General features: G+C 37.8%; 2 protein-coding genes across 5 annotated transcripts in view; one reads left to right on the forward strand and one right to left on the reverse strand.

Moving 5' to 3' along the window:
• Positions 1-279: 279 nt before the first annotated feature.
• On the reverse strand, positions 280-13,487 carry LOC129349778 (WD repeat-containing protein 48). Of its 2 annotated transcripts, none has more exons than XM_055014093.1 (20): positions 13,344-13,487; positions 12,505-12,645; positions 12,321-12,396; positions 12,017-12,229; positions 11,807-11,895; positions 11,193-11,294; positions 10,890-11,114; positions 10,468-10,542; positions 10,091-10,193; positions 9,902-9,999; positions 9,562-9,669; positions 9,013-9,109; positions 8,830-8,925; positions 8,467-8,572; positions 8,252-8,339; positions 6,910-6,986; positions 6,619-6,811; positions 2,496-4,582; positions 1,708-1,866; positions 280-767 (listed from the first exon to the last, which is right to left on the reverse strand). In XM_055014093.1, exons 1-18 carry the CDS (start codon positions 13,389-13,391, stop codon positions 4,487-4,489), a joined length of 2,031 nt encoding a protein of 676 aa, XP_054870068.1. In that variant the 5' UTR covers positions 13,392-13,487; the 3' UTR covers positions 280-767; positions 1,708-1,866; positions 2,496-4,486. The 2 variants fall into 2 exon arrangements, with proteins under 2 accessions (XP_054870068.1, XP_054870067.1); XM_055014092.1 differs by having other exon boundaries at positions 12,321-12,399.
• Positions 12,538-19,529, forward strand: part of scn12aa (sodium channel, voltage gated, type XII, alpha a) — a 60,624-nt gene continuing 53,632 nt past the window's right edge. The window contains exons 1-2 of one of the 3 annotated variants that reach the window (XM_055014090.1): positions 12,538-12,676; positions 12,893-13,032. The gene's annotated coding sequence lies outside the window, so the exon portion shown is untranslated. Of the gene's footprint in view, positions 12,677-12,892; positions 13,033-17,115; positions 17,672-19,529 lie in introns of those variants that run through there. The other 2 variants (XM_055014089.1, XM_055014091.1) reach the window with 2 other exon arrangements.

Raw genomic sequence — 19,529 nt, forward strand, 5'->3', positions numbered from 1 at the left:
ACTGTACTAAGTGTAGTATAGAGGGGTGTTTTGTGGGTTTTTAAGGCTGATAATGATTATTAGTGAGACATTTGGAGTAGATATTAATTTGCAGTAAATGAAAGTATTTAAAATGTTGAGTTAAACTTAGAACACAAACTAACAGAAAACTTTGTTGATACGTTTTTGTTTTGTTTACAGATGTTAAGTTAAAGGAGTTTTATTCGTTACGTATAACCAATCAAATCACTCCAGAAGACAGAGCGACCACAGGTAGATAAAGGTTCAGAGCCAAAGTAGCACCATTTTTAAATTGATTTATTACCGTAAATCAGTAAAAAATAAAATACTGATAATCAGTAAATCAGTCAGCCCACAATTACTACAATTCTACAATGTATGTCTCTTTCCTTTGACCTGTTATTTGTACAATATACGATGTATATGATGGCGTTTTTTCATACCAAAGGCTATACTATGATGTTTTCTAAGAGACATACGATGCTACTCTGTGTTCTGGCCCTGCACTCCTCCTCTGTTGTTTTCTGGATTGTACTCAGCTGCATGCCTTCGTCCATCCGGCCTCCGTTGACTCGTCCCGCCTGCCGTCTCTGGAGCTGAAGCTGGATTGGAACAGACCAAAGTACAGTCCAATCACGATGCCAGCTGCCTCTCAAAAGGCTCCTTCATCTGGTGGAACTTCTTCTGAGGGGAAGCTGAGCTGGCCCAGCAGAACTTTGGAGATGTGTTCCAGTGGTTGGTGGATGTGTGGGGAGATAGAGAGGGACCTTTGAATTGTTCAGAAAGGAAAACAGGGAACCCATTGGTAGTTTTAGTTTAGGGTGCTACTGCGGTGTGTTTTTGGGTTTTAAGAGGTGAACAGGAAGAGTTTTTTTTTCATATTGATTATCTTTTACTTTGTTCCTGGTTGGAATGCCCATCAATGTCAACGTGAAGTTCACTTTTAGTTCTGTTGATTTATTTTTATTTTACTAACACCCATTTGTTTTTAACCCCCTCACATGTTGTGTTGTTGTAAACTTCCTCTTTCAAATAAATACTTGTTTAACCCTCTGGAAACCAGCGTTTGGACTGTTTTTGTGTTGCTCCTCACCTACTGACAGCTGTGGACTAAAGGCTATACTGTGATGTTTTTAGAGTGACATGCTATACTATGATGTTTGTTGGGCGACACGCTATACTATAGGCTTTTTTAATTGACATATTACTGTGATTTTTTTTTGGTTTAGTTTTTTTTGTTTTTTTTTAGCAACATATAAGAATTCGAACAGTTTTAAAACTTACTATACTTTTACTTGTGCAATTAAATATTATTCTATGGCATTTTTTAGATGACATATTATACTCTGATGTTTTCTTGAATTACATACTATTTTGACAATATACTGCACTATGACATTTTTTGAACCATATATCATACATGACAATTTTAGGCAACATCCTATCATTTTGCGATTTTTGAACCACATAATAATCTATGTTTTGTTTTTTTTTCTTGCCAACATGCTATACTATGAACTACAGGCCATACTATGTTATTCTTGAGTAAAGCATACTATACTTTGACATTTTCTGAACTACATCCTATACTATGGCGTTATACACAGAGTGCTTTAGTTACATGTTGATTTATAATCTAGATTTTTTTCTGTTTTGTTTTTTGACGGGATTACCACAGACCTGACCGTGAACACCGTCGACACCCACCTGAGGGAGACGCTGCCTAAGATCTCAAGGCTGCTTGGTCGTGGTCTTTCTGGCACGTACTCTTCCAAGATGAGCCGGGAAGTTTAACACTGATGGAATGACACCAGGTCTAAGCCGACAAACTTCCAATTCCTCCTCAACCCATAGTCTCTGGGAAACCTACATGGAGTAAGAAAAGTAGACAGAGAAGTAATTAAGTCTGTACACAACATATTAAAAAGAAATCATGCTAATAAATTAAGTACAAAGAACCGAATTCGCCAATATACTGGAGACCAGAGCTATTTAATTTGATAAGTATAACCTTGTTTAGTAACATTTCAATTATTTGAGAGCAGTCCTAAAGAACTGCCTGTAATCCCAATCATAAAATGGGTTTGGAGGAAGAACATAGATGGTAATCTGGATATACATGAGTTAGGCTTTATAACTACTATTGGTAGTATTGGTGGTAGTAATAGCAATGTGACTACTACTAGTAGTAGTAGTGATAGTACACTACTGCTGCTGATACTGGCACTGCTACTACAACTTGTAATACTATTACAAATGCTGATACTACTTCTACGACTCTAACAGCTGTTTATACTACTGCTGCTGCTTGTACTTTTAGTATTACTACTACTGCTTGTACAACTATACTACAGCTACTATTAATCGTCTGGTATTTGGTTGTCAAGCTGCTAGCTCGCCTTAGTGTTTTGCTAGTGGCTAACTAGTTAGCTCTCATAGACTGGAAGCTCTCAACAAGATTTCATAATGAAAAAAGAGCCAAAAACTATTCTTACCTTTGAAAAGTCATTCCAAGTTTCCTTGTCTCAATCGTACGACGCAGTGTGTAATTGTATGCAGCACAGTGAGACGGCATACTTGTTGTTTCCGTTTTCACGCCGTCTCCATCAACAGAATGCACTGAAACTTTGCCCCCACTAGCTTAGCCTCGCTGTAGCACGCAGCTCAAAGGGGCGTGTCCTATCTACTCATTCATATCTATGAGAACAATGGTGGCTGCACATAAGGACGCCTGACATAGATTAGCTGCGTAAATACCATTATATACAGTCTATGGTAAATACGTATGTGAATCGTATCATTGGCTGCAGCAGCCAGTCACCGGTCACTCACTGACTCACATTGAAAAATACCACAGAATTAATTGTTTCGTGTTTATTTTATTTACAATTTAGGTTGGATTTTTTTTTGTGCGCAGCGCAGATTTTCTGTGCGCGGAGACCGTGTCAGCAGTGCACAATTGCGCACGCGCGCAGCTTAGAGGGAACAGTGCTCATCAGCTGAACACATTACAACATCCATTTATAATCCCCATAAATCTGTCTTTGTTAAACCATTCCAATTTATTTCTTTTAATGCCTAAAATATACATAATTCACAAATTATTACAACAAGGGATATTGCAGAGTTATGGCCTGATTATGGTACACATCCTGTTTTTGGCCAATTAGGGCTCTCTCAGTGCATCCCAACCTCCCCCTCCCCGCTATGGCTACACACACACTCGTCATGGCAAAAAAAAAAAATCAACTCCAGAAAATTTACAATGAAAAGATGTGTTGTTCTCCTGCTTGGTGGCACACCAAGAGAGAAATAGGTGTTAGCGTTTATTTCACTTTGGTGAATTTCCCCACAGTGGTTGTATGTTCCTATATTCTCTCCCCTTCAAGTTATATTGAACTCCTATTGAATCTAAATGAAATGTACATTAGGAGCAGCCCTCACTGTCATCAAAGTCACTGCTCATGAGCCAAACACAGAGCATGTAAGCATGAGTTATTGTTAAAGATATATACCTTATATATAATTTCCCCAATTGCTAAGATGACTTTGACGACTACTAACATTTTTCAGACTAAACTGCAATTTCTGGTTTGCAGTGAATACAACAAAATGCAAAAATTTTAACATCCAAGTCGAATAACCTCCATGATCATGAATGTGCTCTAGGGATTTGGAAAAATAACTTGTTTTTTTTAAGTAAAACTGTACAGGAACAAAAAAAACTGCTGCAAAACCAAAAAGAAAGTCATTTAAATCAAAAAAATGTTGTACATATATTTACAAAAAAAAGGAAAAAGGACATTCATTTCATTGAGAACAGCACAGCTAAAAATGAAAAACAAATACAAGTGCTTCTGTCAATGAGGTTCAAGCTCTGCAATAATTAGATGTCTAAGTTCAAGTTAAGATGTGGACAACAGAACAGATGAGGATTTCTTTGAGGGGCTGTGACGCTACCCAGAGACCAAGTGTACTCCTAAACTGGTGATGCTGCTGAGACAGGCGCAGAGTGTTTGTAGAGCAAGGACAGTTTCTGGAATGTACTAGAACAAACAGTCTACTACATCCATGTGCATACACACACACACACTCACTCAGACACAAACATGTACTGGAACTTCAGTTGCTTCAAAATAAAATGCCAATCAAGACTGGGGGAAAAAATATAAAGAGCAGTCAAAGACCTTTTAAAAAAAAAAAAAAAAAGTTGAGACCTGGAGAAAACATTAAAGTCCGTTCTTGAAACTGTAAAAAAAAAAAAAAAACAGTATGGACCACTGATCTCCCAGGGGTCTGTTGGCTGCGCCGGCCTGTTCTGGTCAGTTCCCTATGATACACCATGAGCCACGTCCTCACAAATTTTACTGGGTTCGCATTGATACTGCGACTCTTGACCACACAATGGGGTTTAGGGTACTACATGTCAGAGGTGGGTGGTGATTGGCAAATGACAAAGAGTTCTGGTTTTTAAAAAGTAGGACTTTCACGTGGACTTCTGCCTATAGTGAAGCGTCAAGTCCCCTCCGCTCTTCCAGATAAAATGTTTAACTGTTCGCAGGTCCATGTTGGGATCTAGAACCTGGGCATTAAAAAAAAAAGAAACAAACAGGTCAGTTAAATGAAGGACAAAGTTGTACTGATTACAAGATGGCTGATGAAATTATTAAGGAGAGACACTACAGGTAAAAACGGTTATGTTTTTTAGAATAAGACAACAAATTTTTGTATTAAGGGTTTTCTGAAATTCTAACAAATCGGATCATTGGAAAAGACTAGCTTCAAAATGTCTGTTTCAGTTTGTTGGCATATTACAGTCAGAAGTTTTTCTATGAAGGATCTTCAATAAAAAATAGAAAATACTTTTAGCAGCAACAAAAAAATCTATTTTTTGGATGTGTTATAAGTAAAATGCACTAGAAATTAGGCTAAGAATGATAAATGAACAACCTTCTGTAACAAACTTCAGAAAATAGGTCAGGATAAAAGCGGAAAATATGTATTTAGGTGCTGCTGAGGTGGAGAAGAAATGAAGATATGTGCTGTAAAATTCAATACATTTTCAAAACTGGAAATCACTAAGTACGGATAAAAAAATTAACTGATAGATATTACTATGAAACCTACCCAGTTGATTACTTCTATTGGCACAATTATTTTTTGGATTTCAAGTTTCCTGAAATTTTATCTTTGAATATGCAAATTATGTATTACCTCTTTAACACTCTGAACCCCCAAAATACCAAATTTAAATCTTATATCATAGAATAAAACCGTACAAACAGAAAGACATGAAGTGACTTCAGGTTACGTTTAAAAACCGTATCCAAATCTAAGTTTCAAATGATTATATTTCACATTTGAAAAATAGGCAAACATAAAAAAATGTGCGTTTACTCCAGGTTTTTTGTTTTTATTTTTATAAAGTAATCAATCAAGTCAACTTTGTTTTTTCTGATGTATGACTTTATAATTCTGTCCTACTGCACTAAAGACATTTTTGAGTTCCATCTGCTGCTAGCCATGGTTGTTCTGTTTCCATTCAAATGCTTTTGCAGTGAAAAATTAACCCACAGTGAGTCAACATCAGCACCTACAGTCATGGAAAAAATGATTTGGTCACCCTTGTTTTCTTCAATTTGTTGTTCATTTTAATGGCTGGTACAACTAAAGGTACATTTGTTTAGACAAATATAATAATAACAACAAAAAATATATCTTAAGAGTTTGATTTCAGAGCTGATATCTAGACATTTTCCATGATTTTCTTGATAATAACCAAAACCATTTCAGTTCTTACATCAATAGCTATGGCATTGTACTGCCAATAATAGTGCTTTTTGGTATTCCATGATTTCTTTTCTGTCTGTTTTAGTCACATGATGCACACAGGAGTTCGTACTTAACCATTGTTTTTGATGACTGCAGCCATGCGTCTTGGCATGCTCTCCACCAGCTTCTGACGCTGTTCTGCTGTCACAGCAGCCCATTGCTGTGGCACAAATTCTAACAAATTTGCATTGTTGTTGGGCTTGCGGTTCTCCATTTTGCGTTTGATGATTTTCAGTTTCAGTTTTTTCACTACCTGTCTTTCATTCATGGCAATTTCCAGCAGTGCCAAGATGTCTGCCTTTGTGGCTTCACATAATTCTTTAGTTTTAGGCATTATGTGAAAGTTGACAACTTCTGAGTTGTGCTACAGCTTGAATGTCAGCAGGAAATCACTCTAGACCTTTACATGTGCTGCTGATGACATAAAACGTCCTCTTATATACCCCAGGAATACAATTAAGCTTCAGCATGTCAAATAAGACATAAAGTATTATGTGATCAGCTGCATTTTTTGTCGTGTTCATTGTATTCTTCAGGTAATATACCTTTAGTTGTATCAGGCATTGAAATGAACAAGAAATTGAAGAAAACAAGGGTGGTCTAATAATTTTTTCCTTGGCTGTAAATGTAAATGTGTACTAGGATGTTTTCTTGTCACTAGTCTGCAAAAAGACGTGTTATGGAAGCACAGTTTCCCCTAATCTCACAACTGACCACCGCATTTTAATGAACATGTTTCTGCCTGCAGTGTCTTGCCTTAAAGTAAAAGTCAGCGTTGGCGCCCACCTGGTCTTGACACATTAACTCAATCTTCTCTTCAGCCAGCATAGCCATGTCCTCCTCCTTCTCCTGCTCTCCAGGTTTGTCGTTTGCTGAGGAGCTGGTGGTCTGCGACTCGTTGTCCAGGTTGATGATCTTCTCGTAGACGTGCTCCATCACCTTCCTGACCTGGAGCATGTCGCTGGCAGACAAACGATCCCTGCACAACAAACAGAAGGTAAAACATCAGGTGGGTTGCTGCAACACTTAGTGAATTCATGTCAGGACAGGTGATGCTTTTTCTGAAGTACAACTCACTTTTTTAGAGTTTTTGCACCAGAGGAAGAATGAGGCTGGAGGTAGAATGGGATTTTGTTGAACTTGGGCATATTTTTCTGGAATAGAAGAAGAAAAATCACATGTGTCAAGTCATGGAGGAAACACAATGTCAGTGCAAACATGCTGTAAATTACTAAACTTCTTCCACAGAAAAACAAAATGATAAAACCTTTAAAGTTGGAATTCTTTTTTTCAATATATTAGAATAAAATGAACAATTAACCGACACAAAATGCTGGCAAATGTGTTTGTTTTTTGGATTGTAATGAAGAACAGACTTACTTGGGCATCGTCTTCCGTTAGGCTAGCTTTAATTTATTAGCCACGACATTGTAAACAAGATGTTTTGGAAGCTAAATTAAAATTTTCTAAATATTTTTTTATTGTTGATTAATCTGTCAACTACTTTCTTCATCAATGAATTAATTAGGTCTTTAGGAAAGGGTAGAAAATGTCAATCAGTGTTTCCCAACATCCAAGATGGAACTTAAAGACATTCAGTCTACTGTCACTGAGGAGTAAAGAAATAAAAAAAATATTTAATTTGAACTTTATTCATGAAAAATACAAATAATTATTAAAATAACTGGCCTTTTTTTTTTTTTTTTTTTAAACAGTTAATACTTTTTTGTTCAACTGAGTGACAGTGAATAATAACCATAGTTGGCAATTAATAAAACATCTAAATTACATCTTTGCTTTCATTTTGCGAAGCACCAGTAGAAATTTTTCACTAAAGACAGTATGTTGTATGTCAGCTGTAAATAAAACTGAATGATGGCTGATTTACATTTAGCTGCTTCAGTGTGAACATCCTGGTACTGTGCATGCTTGCTGACTGTCACAGTTTATAGTTTAATAGCAACACTGCACGGCCTAAAATAATATGACTTATTTTTGCCACTTTCGTGTAGCTTTTATTGTGTTCCCACATTAAGAATGCATCCAAATAAAGTCTGTTAGCATTTCATGCTGCTTGGCAACAGAAGAAATCTTAATTTCCTCCCTACAAGTTTCTAAGCTGTGGTTTAGTAAAAGCGCTGTGGATGCCCACAGAACTCGAGCCACATTTACCAAAGTGTATTTTGTTGACTTCTCTAAATGAAAGAAGCATGAAATATACACACTTGGGCTTTCTAATTTCAATTAATTATTTAGGTGACCAGAGTTAGAGTAGAGATAGAAGACATGCAGAAGAAATTAGGAGGAAAAGGTTTTACCAAAATGTGGATGGGAAGGAGGGATTTGAGATAGATACAAATAAGGAAGTAGATCATCTATATTTAAAAATATAAAAAAAACAAACGGCAGGAATACTCACATCTACAGTTATATCAATAACCCACTGAGGGACTGTCTCATTCAGCAGCATGGATTCAGTCTCTCCACCTGAATCTCTACATAGCAACCTGCAGCAGAAAAACACAGAACATCAGAAACAAAGCACCGGTGCAATCAGTTAGTCAAATATTAACTCTTCTAATGACTAAATTTAAACATTACTGACATGGTAAAAGTTTGTTAGTGGGACGGTACCTAAAAAGAGTTCTGCCTCCTGCTTCACCAAAGATGACTGGCGTGTGTGGTGGCACCTGGAAATATCCATTTCCTTTCTGGACCCTGTTCTCCTGCTCTCCGTTCACTGTGGGAACAAGAACATTATCCTACTGTAAGTGAATGACACCGTGGATAGACAGCACTCGCTGACAACGCCGAGGCTCACTGCCAACTCATGTGTGAGGCCAAGTGGATAAAAAGACAAGTAGAAGAACAAACAAAGGCACCTTGGCAACGGCCAAACATCTACAGGGATGCTTTACTGTGAACATCACACCGAGTATCACTGGAGATATTTATTTTTTAAAGAATTATTCAGTGAAAGGACAACAGTCTCCTCACCGTGGTTCACCTCGTTCTCCTCCTCATCCATGGGGTTGATGCGAGTTCTGGGCCAAAACTCCAGCAGAGCCTGGAGCAACAGTCCACCCAGGTTCACTGCAGATGACAGAATCGTGTGGCGTTACGTCAGAGATGCAGCTCTGCATCATTTAATTTTTTTTATATAAAATGACGTATACATACACTTTGGGTCAGATCCATCAGAACTTGAAAACCCTGCATCCTTTGCAGAGACCCAGGCAGCGAAGCAGTCGCTCTCATCCAGAGTGATTGTGAGCATCTATTGGGGAAAAAAAAGATAAATGCACAACTATGAGATGCAAAATCCAGCATAAAAGAATTCACGAGTAGGAAGAAGTCCAGAGCTGTAGACAACCAAAGAAAATCTTCTCTTCTTTGAAGTTGTCTCAATTAGTCTGGACCAAATTCCGAAGGTAACTTTCAGTAAATATTAAATAACAGCAGTCTCCATTAGGATTTGCAGATTTGAAATTGAAAAAACATCGGGGTTTTCACAGTCAGTCAGTTGCTTCTGCCTCCAAAAAGAATGAATCAATGCAAGAAGGTTACTGATTTACCACTTTAAGTCTGATAAAAGTAATTTAAGTTACTTTACTGGCTGTCAGACCAATTAGAATCTGGTTCTCAGGTGAGCTGGAGACCAAAATCCTTAAAAAATCTGAACTGCCAACACAAATGCAAAGCTCCTGTGTGACCAGGTTTGTAACTCACCCCAGTTTTCAGATCTACAGAGAACCAATTTGGCACATAGACCATCTTGAAGCGCTTTTTAATCTCTTCATCAAATTCCACTTTCCCCAAGTCTTCTCCCTTGCAAGCCTGAAGATAAAAAAAAAAGATATCAACCATAAATATCATTTATTTAAATACATTTTCATGAACTTTACAGTGAGTTATCAGCTCACTGAAGCACCAAATAACTGTGGCCACATTTCCATCAAAGACCCCACCCTGAAACTTCCTGTATTTCCACAAAATACTACAACAATGTCACCGGAAGTTCAAAATAATAATGATTGGTTGAATATGATGATTGGAGTGATTAGTTTACCTTTAGGACATCCCAGAACGCCACATTGTTGTTGGTATCTTTGGTGAGTATGTGTCTCTTGTCATTCAGAATGTGGCACTGTATAATACTGGCACCTCCTATAGAAACAACAAACGCTTTTACTTCACTAAATCGTAGCGAAAGCGAGCTAGACAATACTGCACTTTGAGATAAAATACACAAGTATACCCTTGATGACTTGTTCTGGCTGAGTACACAGTGGTGTCAGAGGGGTACTGCAGTCATTGTCATACTCCCCTGATGACCTGAAGTTGTGCATTCCCTTTAGAGACTACACACACACAGAAAGTAATGATCATTAGAGATCACCTTGGATATTAATATTCACTTCCTCCCTCTTCCTTGCAGCTATAGCTCTGATTAATGTAATGCAATTATCTTTTGTGTATCACCAACACAACTGCAAAGCTGGTTTAAAATTTTACACAAATTGCAGGGGGATTACAGCTGAATAGCGTCAGACGTGGCCACACGGACGAGCTTCTATCCAGACTTCATTACGTTGACAGTCGAGCAGTGATCTCAGAGGGGTCACGCATGCTTACCCATTTATTAACGGATGACTTGGTGGTGGAGACCCAGATTGCTGGAGGTGGGTCAGCAGATCTGTCCAGTTCCATCTGAGCGACAGAGAAAGACAACAAAAAGGTTGAATGAGTCTAAATAGTTAAGCTATGAGTGCAGGAATGACTGGGGAAAATACAGGGACATTATTCACGAGTGTTTTTTGAATCTTGGTCTTTTAACAACTAAGTCCTATCAAAGCACAGAAAAAATAAGCCTAAAAAAGAAACAGAAAACAAAACAATCTCACTTACGCTTAAACACAAACTACCAGAATTAACATCTAAACTGAAAGCAAACATTACTTCATTTCAAACTTGTTTAGTAAATACTACAGTGCCCCACAGAATGCCATCATTACTCGAGAAAATTCACTCCATTTCTAACTTTTCCAGCTCCTTACTTTGAGCACCGGGGCCTTTTCCTCACAAATGAGCACACGGATGTCTGGGTTACGCAGGTCAGTGCAGTAGATCTTTTTGTCTCTGCCTCCAGAATATACGTGCGTGAAGGCCTCATTGACCTGCAGGGCCCAAACGCCTTCGTCGTGCACCCGGTAGGTGGCGATACACCTCTGCTGGCCGAGTGACCAAAGGCGGATGGTCCCGTCTGAGCTGCCCGACAGACACTGTGGAGAAAGATAGCAGATTTAGATTCTACACTTCCTCTGCTGAAGAGCCGCCACATTCAAGACATCTCAACTCACCTGAGTGCCGTCTCGGTTCAGCAGCAATGACTTGACATTGTCTGTGTGGCCTTTTAGCTTCATCAGCTTTGCACATGTTCGAGGATCCCACACTCTGAGGACCTAGAGAAAGAGAAAAATGAAAGGGATTACTACAAGCATTTCTTGACTACATTGTAAATAAACAACATAATAGAGCATTTAAAGCATTCGCATGGTTTTCAAAGGCATGATCTTGTAACCCATGCTTACATTTTTAGTTACATAATCCAATGACTAACTCACAGATGAGTGGCGGCCCACGAAAATGTCTTATGAATGTCTCAACAGAAGGAAAGGTTCAGTGGGTCAACTTGTATATTTTATTGTCTTGTGCTGAAGAATTTAAAGAGCAGTTTTAGAGTTTAATATTTTTTCTCAAAATAGCAACACTGGCACCAATCTGCAGGCTTCATGGTGCAGATGTAGAATCCAAACCACATGCAGAAAATAAATCAACAATTCAACAGCATTTACTGCATAACTGTCATGTAAGTACATTCTTATTCTGACTAAAACTACTAAAACTGAATAGGATGTTAACATGATAAGTGAAAAAGACAGAGATTGTGTGTCACACTGATGGAAAAACAAACCTTTTCTGTGGATCCAGATACAATGACTGTGCCCATCTGGTTCATAGCCAGACTGTAGATCGAGTCCTTGTTCCCACTGAGAGATGAGGCTGCAGGGGACAAATTAATGTGAGTACAAAGCTTCAGAACAAACAGCACACACTACACGATTATCCAAACATCAGCGTGTAGAGGTCAGAAACGGGCACAGAGGAGAAAATCCTTACTTACTGGTGACAGTGTTGTTGGAAGCAGTGAGTGCTGTTAGTGTGTTTACATCCCAAAGAAAGATCTGCCGGTCCAGACCTGCAGACGCCACTAGTTCCTTGTCCTTAGCATAGGCCAACGCTTTCACGTAGTCCTTGTGAGTTCGTAACGTCGACATACAAAACCCTTTATGCGCGTTCCATACTTTGACTGTTGTATCTGATGAGGCAGATATCACTGAAAACAGAGGAGTGCCAGTCAGTGTTTCAAGCTAAACTGCAGACTGCCTAAATTCTTAACAGAACTGCAGCGAAGGAATAAAACTCACATGTTTTTCCATTGCAACAGAGGACTATGTCATTAACCCAGTCTGTATGATGCTCCATAGATGCGATGTATGGGTCCTGCTACAATGACAGAGAGGCAAAAATGAAGACAGTTGCATGCATGTGAAAACAGCTGCGGAACTCTGAGGTGATGTGGGTGTTTCAATCAATCTTAAGGGGCTCTACTTTGTGCTGGTAGACGCTCCATATCCGGATGATGGAGTCCCTCCCAGCAGTGAAGAGCCGGTTGAGCGCAGGATCGAGCTGGAGAGCGTTCACCCCGTTCCGATTGTACTTCTCCACCTCGTCTCTAATGACATAAGACACCTGAAACAAAGGGAGGAGAATGAACATCGAGGTCAGTCTCTTATCTTCACCACCTCTGGTTTTTGACCCACAACACACCCACTTCGTTGTATACATTTCCAAGCCTGAACGGCTACGATTCTTACACGGACACGCAAAGTTCACCAAGAAACGCGGAGTCTGGCGAAATGACACTTATACTGAGAATTAATTCAGCACAGATACATTTGTAAAACGAATATATTCCATGCTTTTACCGTGCGTTTAGGTGGTAGCAGTAAAATGCTGGCTGGACGCACGACTGAACCACCGACACACGTACGATTTACCAGCAATTAGACGGAGCCCGGACTCAGGGTAGCTAAGCTATCCTCAACGCCGTAACAGCAAAAACTGCTGCCCAGACAGGTCAGTAATAATTTGTGCCAACTGTCGACGTTGATATCAATCTAATAACGCATTTATACACGTGTTTATAAGGGAATTCTTTGCAAAAACACGTAGTCATTTAGACGCAGCCGTTAGCAGAAGATGCTAACTGCTCACGGAAGCTAAGCTAGCTAGGTTAGCCGGCTTGAGTCATGACACATAACAGCCAGGCTGCCTTCTCCGGCTGGTTTTTGCTGCCAATCGAGTGTTCGCGGGTCACGTCTTTGAGTTGCAGAGGCTGCTGCTCCCGCTGCCACACACGTATCAATAATACAACTCTTGTAATTTACCTGTACTTTCCTCCGCCCAGCAGCATTTTGCCTGTGATGCGTGGCCATCTTGCATGTTGACAGTCAATTCATGTGATGCTACATCCGGAAAAAGAGAAAACATATGCACCTGGGCTTTATGGGTAATGTGGTTTTACACTATCCTTTACTGTACTGGAGGAGGGACTTTTCCCTGAGGAGCAGTTCAGTTTCCAGGCACCAGATTTGAGCCATGTTAGCATAAACACAGGGCAGGAGTGTAGTTCACCGTCAGACAGAGCGGAATCCTAATGGCTGAAGTTATTCTAAGATTCTGAGATGTAAAACATAATTACACGCCCAAACTAACGTGTGACAACTTTTAAAATGTCCTCAAACACTTACCATCAGTGCTAACCCTGCAGCTGAATCAACAAAGCTGAATCAAGCAGACAATCACAGGTAGGTAAACAACAATCAGGCCCTTAATCCTTTAGTAAAACTGCCCTAGGAATATTTCACATATTTTCTACCTCCTCTCATGTTAATTAATTACTTCACAAAATGAATGCATTTTGTGCCTCTGTGCCAGTTGAAATAAAAGCTGCATCATATTGTGAGTCAAAGTCAAGCATTTCTTTTTACGCAAGGCCTATTATGTGTCGACAGCCTCCTTTAAAAGTTGCTTTTTTACCTTGTTAACTTGTCCATATGGTGTTTTTTTTTAATATATATAATGGGAGACACATCATGAGCAGCAATCAGACATGAATTCAGATTTCTGAAGTTTCAAACGTAACAAACCTAAAGAACCATTTCTGTCACCTTTCAAAGGTTTTTCTTTATCTATTCCTCTTCAGATTTGGTTTCCAATTCAAACGTATTGCACCGATATTTCAGCTTCGCCATTGTGTAGCTTAAAGTAGCGTTACAGTGTTGGAGCAGAGCCAGAGGTGAGCTGGTGTGCTCGAGCTGCAGTAAGTGGGTGGAGGAAGAGGCAGGGATCTGCACAATAAAAAGAAAGTTACAGTATAGTGTTACATTTAGTTAGAAGCGCTGAAAAACCCCATCTAAATATGTAACGTTTATACAGTTTTTAGAGGTTTAATGAATGTCTAGAGGGGGACTTCTGCATTTTCATAAGTGAATGCTCAGTCCTAAAACTGTATTGTTTTGAAAATATTGTAATAGAATTGAAAGATGTGCATGTTTTTAATTATGGATTTCAAAATACCCATGTCTCCTGAGAATATTATTAAATAACATTAAGAACATGACCTCAATGTTCGCCATGACAGTCTTTATACAGTTTGTTCTATTGAGCACACAAAGTCAAAAAGCACAGCTTCCTTGACCTTCCAATACAGATATAGAGTATGTTATCGTCCACTAGAGGGTGTAGTGCACTCTGCAGGGCCAGAATAAGTAATACAGAACCACCACACCCTCAATCCATTGTAATTACACAATAAATCACTGACCGATTGTGTGATGTTGTATAATTTTATGGTTTCATTGGTCAGTTGCTGGTTGCTGACTTCAGTGAAAATCAGCTTCTGTTGGTCCTCACATGGTTACTTATCCCTGATCAGCTTGTTAAGAAGACATTAAATAGATTGTTTTGTGTTCAAAACCCTAATCAAATGCTTAATTCTATATTAACCTTCTAAGATTTGGTGTCCACATATGTGAGCTTAAGTATTGTTCATAATAATAATAATAATAATAATAATAATAATAATAATAATAATAATAATAATAATAATAATAATAATAATAATAACATTAATAACAAATAAATATAATATAAATATCATAAAAAACATAATAAAATATTGTACTCATATTTTTCTTTTCAAATTTATATTCATAATATATTTTACACATTATTGTGCATTTTGTAACTGTGTTATTGTTGTTGGGAATCAATAAAGTATTTCTATTCTATATATGTAAATGATGGCAAATATCTTTAAAAATACTAATCACTTTTGCTGATTTAAATACTGTTTTAAAAAAGGTACATTTTACAGCCAAAAGTTGTGAAATTTTTTAACTGCTATCCAGATTTTTGATGTGGACATTATCTGCAGTTTTGGTTTTAACAGCTAATATACCAGATTTTACTTAGCTGCAGTTTAACAAAACAGAATAAATCGGTAAAAAATCAATAAATTGTTAAGGAGAAAATACAGATAAAACTATTTTTTAAAACTATTTAAAATCTCAGTGTAAAGCAACAGGTTAAATGTGAATATGTCACTGGAGGGTCGATTCTTCTGCTCACACACTGTAAAAATTGTTCGTATATTTTATGGTGAAAAACTGTCAAACCATGACGGTAAAAATCTGTAAACTCTGAAACATTTTGATGTAGTTTATATAATACTGAATCACGTAAATAGGTTAATCAGGAGAAAAGTGTGTTTTTTAGATTTTTGTTCTCTTGAAACTATACATTTGAAAAATGCCATAACATGTATGACAATACTGTAATTGTTGCATTTAATTCCGGAAAAGAATAGTTTTCCCCAGTTAAATGTACATATTGTTGTACTGGTAACGGAAACATGCTGCAATATTTATAACATGTAACATGGCAATTTCTGCATTTATTACATGCAAAAAAACCATTTTGCTACTAGTCAAACTGATGTACTTTTGTGTTAATAACGGACATATGCCTTAATATTTATGACAGCTTTAACCACAGTTATTACAAAAAAATGCATATATTTAATGCTAAATACACTAGGGTCAATATATAATTGCAGAGTTTTTTGTAACATAGTTGACATTTTTGCAGTTTTCAGGCCTAAAATCAACCTGGCCGCCTATAACCAAACACCACGTCATTTTTAGAAAGATTCTTCTAAATATTATATAGACAATTGAGTAAAATTGAAAGTTGTTTATAAAGATATTGCAGTAAACCTGTTGACATGCGATAAATCCACACTTGGCTCACACACTACTTTATATTAAATAACTCAGAAAGCCTTGGAGTCTTGCCAGTCTTTTCTTCAGGAGGAAATGACATCATGTGGAGCAGGTCATGTGATCTGGAATTAACACACTTCCTTGAGAGGTGTTTTAGTAATGGGAAACTTAGTTGAAAGTGATTTCTCAGACACAGATACAATTAGTTTTTTTTCCATCTAAAATCTGATATATTGCCAAAAAAGAAACATCTCTTATGATTATCTCAACTTGATAAAAAGAACACAATCAAAACTTTTTTTTTTAGAATAAGCTCATTTATTATTGTTTAGCTAATTAGAAGGTGGTTTTTATTAAATTTGGACGGTTATTTAGTTGACATTTTAGTGATATCCAGTCATTTTTTAATTAATAGGTGATTGTTTCCATCATAAATAATTATGGAATTTGTAAAGACGTGATCATAATGAATGTAAAAAAAAACATTACTTTTAATAAAAATGTATGCAAGATATATCCTATGGACTTCAAAAGTCCTTCAATTACATATCAACCCACTTACTGTTGTGCTGATAATGGAAAAATGCTGTAATATTTATAAGTGGCACAAACTTTATTTTATATAATGTTTTCATGTAAAATTTCACTTTTTTACAGTAAAATATGGAATGAAGCACGTTTTTGAACCCTAAAATCAACAATATCAATACATTTCTTTACTATAAATGTAGTAAATGTTTTACGGCAATTTTACGGCAGCATTCTGGCAACCACAGCTTCCGGAGTTTTACCTTAAAAACAGCAATTTTTTTTTCGTGCAAAACTTTGCGTCAACAGAAGTTCCTCACAACGTCTCCAAGTGTTCCAGGCCTCTGTGCTTCCAGACTTGGTGCTGTGTGATAATAACCGTCAGCTCCTTCAGTCTGTCTGTGTTTTGTCGTGTCTGATTGCGGCCCCGGGGCTTCCTGTGGGGGCAGTAATCCTCTGTGGTCCAGCAGCAGCTTCCTCCTCCCTCCTGCGCTCTGCTCAAGGGGAAACCGAGGTGCGTCTCTGCAACAGCTGCTCCGCACAGCGCAGCATCCTCTGCACGGCTCGGGACCTTCTCCCCTGTGGGAGGAACACGGAAAAGCCTCACGGATGGAAGGCAAGAGGACAACTTCTACATCGCACCTGCGGCAGCTTTCAAAATGTCCAACACAGGCTGAGTAGAGCCGAGAAGTCAGTTTGTTTTTTTTTCCCTCTGCGCTCAACTTTGGATTGTGGTGACACTTGCTTGTCTGCGTTTGGAGTTTGGAGTCCTGCGCAGGATGAGGCGCAGTAAGCCGTGAAAAGAAGACATGGATTTTGCACGGAGGATTTGGCTGTTTCTTCTTCTGAAACCCGAAGAACTCAACTCTGGAAGTTATGTTGTAAATCTCAGAGTTTCATATGTAAGTATTTGATCTTTTTGGTTCCAAAAAACAGAAAAATGTTCCCAGTTGCTTGGCTCTGCTGGTGAACCGATGCTTTCTGCTTTTAGTTGTTTGCACTTGTGGGTTAATAGAGAGCACAGTTTTTTCTTAAATCAAAATATGATTTCAGACTTTAAAAAAAAAAAAAAAAAACTACTATGATTCTTTAGATATGATAAGAATCTATTAATCCAAACAATAGTTACATTTAATTTGATAATTTCACTTTAAAGAGCTTTTCCTGTTTCAAAAATCATTTTAAATTCTAATGAAATATTTTGAGGCTTCCATAACTTGGCCTTAATGAAAAGTGATGGATGACACATTACATAATGATAACAGCTACAACATCCCAAACCAGAATAATTCACCTAAAATCTTCTTGTTTAATGTGACAACTAGTTATTTCCTTCCTGTGTTTTTTTTCTTTGGAGAGTGGTTCAACTAACATTTGGACATTTATGTGTATTCATGAAACAAAAGAGGCCATAAAAGTGATTATTCTTCCAGTCATCGCCTTAATCACAGCAGTAATTTCACTGCCGTCTCATTTCATAGGTCTATACGTTCGGTAACCTATGTATTTAAGCCGTCTGCTGCAATTATATTGAAAGGTTTCTGCCAAATAAGTAGGTCATCAGTTCAGCCTGTTCACCTAAAGCTCTGAGAGGGCGACACTCACATAACAGACGCCAGTAAGAACAAACAATAAAGTGTCGTAACTTGGTAACCAGAATTATTAAAGGTGCCTATAGTTGTTTAACTGTGTAATTCCTGATATACTGTAAAAGATAATGTAGAGGATTTGCAAAATCTGATGAGTCCCGATTCTTGAGGTAATAAGTGGAACAAAAAATCCCCCAATGGACCTAAAATGTGATAAGAAATTAAAGTTTAACCCTTTGATGCACAACGCGGGTCAAGATATACCCATTTTCCATTGAATTTGGATAATTTTTGACCCATGTTGTCCATCGAAAGGTTAAAGAAGTGTATACCTAAACAAAGAAGTTCGAAATAAAACCACAAATTTGAGTGTATTTACTGAAAAATGGCAATTTCCCTCACCTGCAGCATCAAGGTTACAACTTTATTGCTTGTTAAATTAATCTTGGAGGATAAAATGTATATAATTACACCTCTAGACAGTGAAAAACAACTGTTAAAGCAGGGGTAAGCAGTGGTTTTTTGAGGTGTAATTGTGTAATTGTCGACTCAAACCTCTCACCATATTGTAATTCAAGTGATCTGAGATGAAACTGGACTTCTGTACCTCCTTTAGGCTCACTTTTCAGAAAATTTAGCGCATTACAAGAGATTTTGGGCAATTACCAGATTGAGTGAAACAGCATAAATAGCAGCAAAGTCCAAATTGGAAGCTCGATAAATGGGTTAAAGAGAAAACTTTAATTCAGGAGAGTGGAGTCAATGTTGACTGTTTTTCATGTTTGAAGCACTTTGGGAGATCTGTAAGAGAACGTTTGTATTTTAAATTTCTGGCCTTTTTGTTGCCTTTTCCAGATTTTTGCCTACTGCAGCTTTAATACATATAATGAGTGCAACAGAGGCAGAAAAATAGCAACATACGAGGACCGCAGAGCTGATTCTGAGCTTGTAACACCTGAAGAGTTATTTCAGACAAGAGGACTGTTTGCTAGAAGGTGAAGTGGGCTATTCTTGGAGACGGTAAATCATGTTGAAGTGTTTTCAAAAGGGAACTCCACTGATTTTACAGCGTTTTTGCAGCTGCTGGGACGTATTTACCGACAACATTTGTGCAAAAGCTGTATAAAGTCTATAGTGGGCACAGAAGGAGGGATACTGTCAATCACTCCAC

The sequence above is a fragment of the Amphiprion ocellaris genome, chromosome 10, assembly GCF_022539595.1.
Source record: "Amphiprion ocellaris isolate individual 3 ecotype Okinawa chromosome 10, ASM2253959v1, whole genome shotgun sequence".
Classification (NCBI taxonomy): Eukaryota; Metazoa; Chordata; class Actinopteri; family Pomacentridae; genus Amphiprion; species Amphiprion ocellaris.

Coding starts and splice junctions, on each gene's coding strand:
- LOC129349778 (XM_055014092.1), bottom strand. CDS start 13,391: ATGGCCACGCATCACAGGCAAAATGCTGCTGGGCGGAGGAAAGTACAG. Junction 12,400..12,504: donor GGAGCGTCTACCAGCACAAA/GTAGAGCCCCTT, acceptor CTGTCATTGTAG/CAGGACCCATACATCGCATC. Junction 6,987..8,251: donor TTATTGATATAACTGTAGAT/GTGAGTATTCCT, acceptor CTTCTATTCCAG/AAAAATATGCCCAAGTTCAA.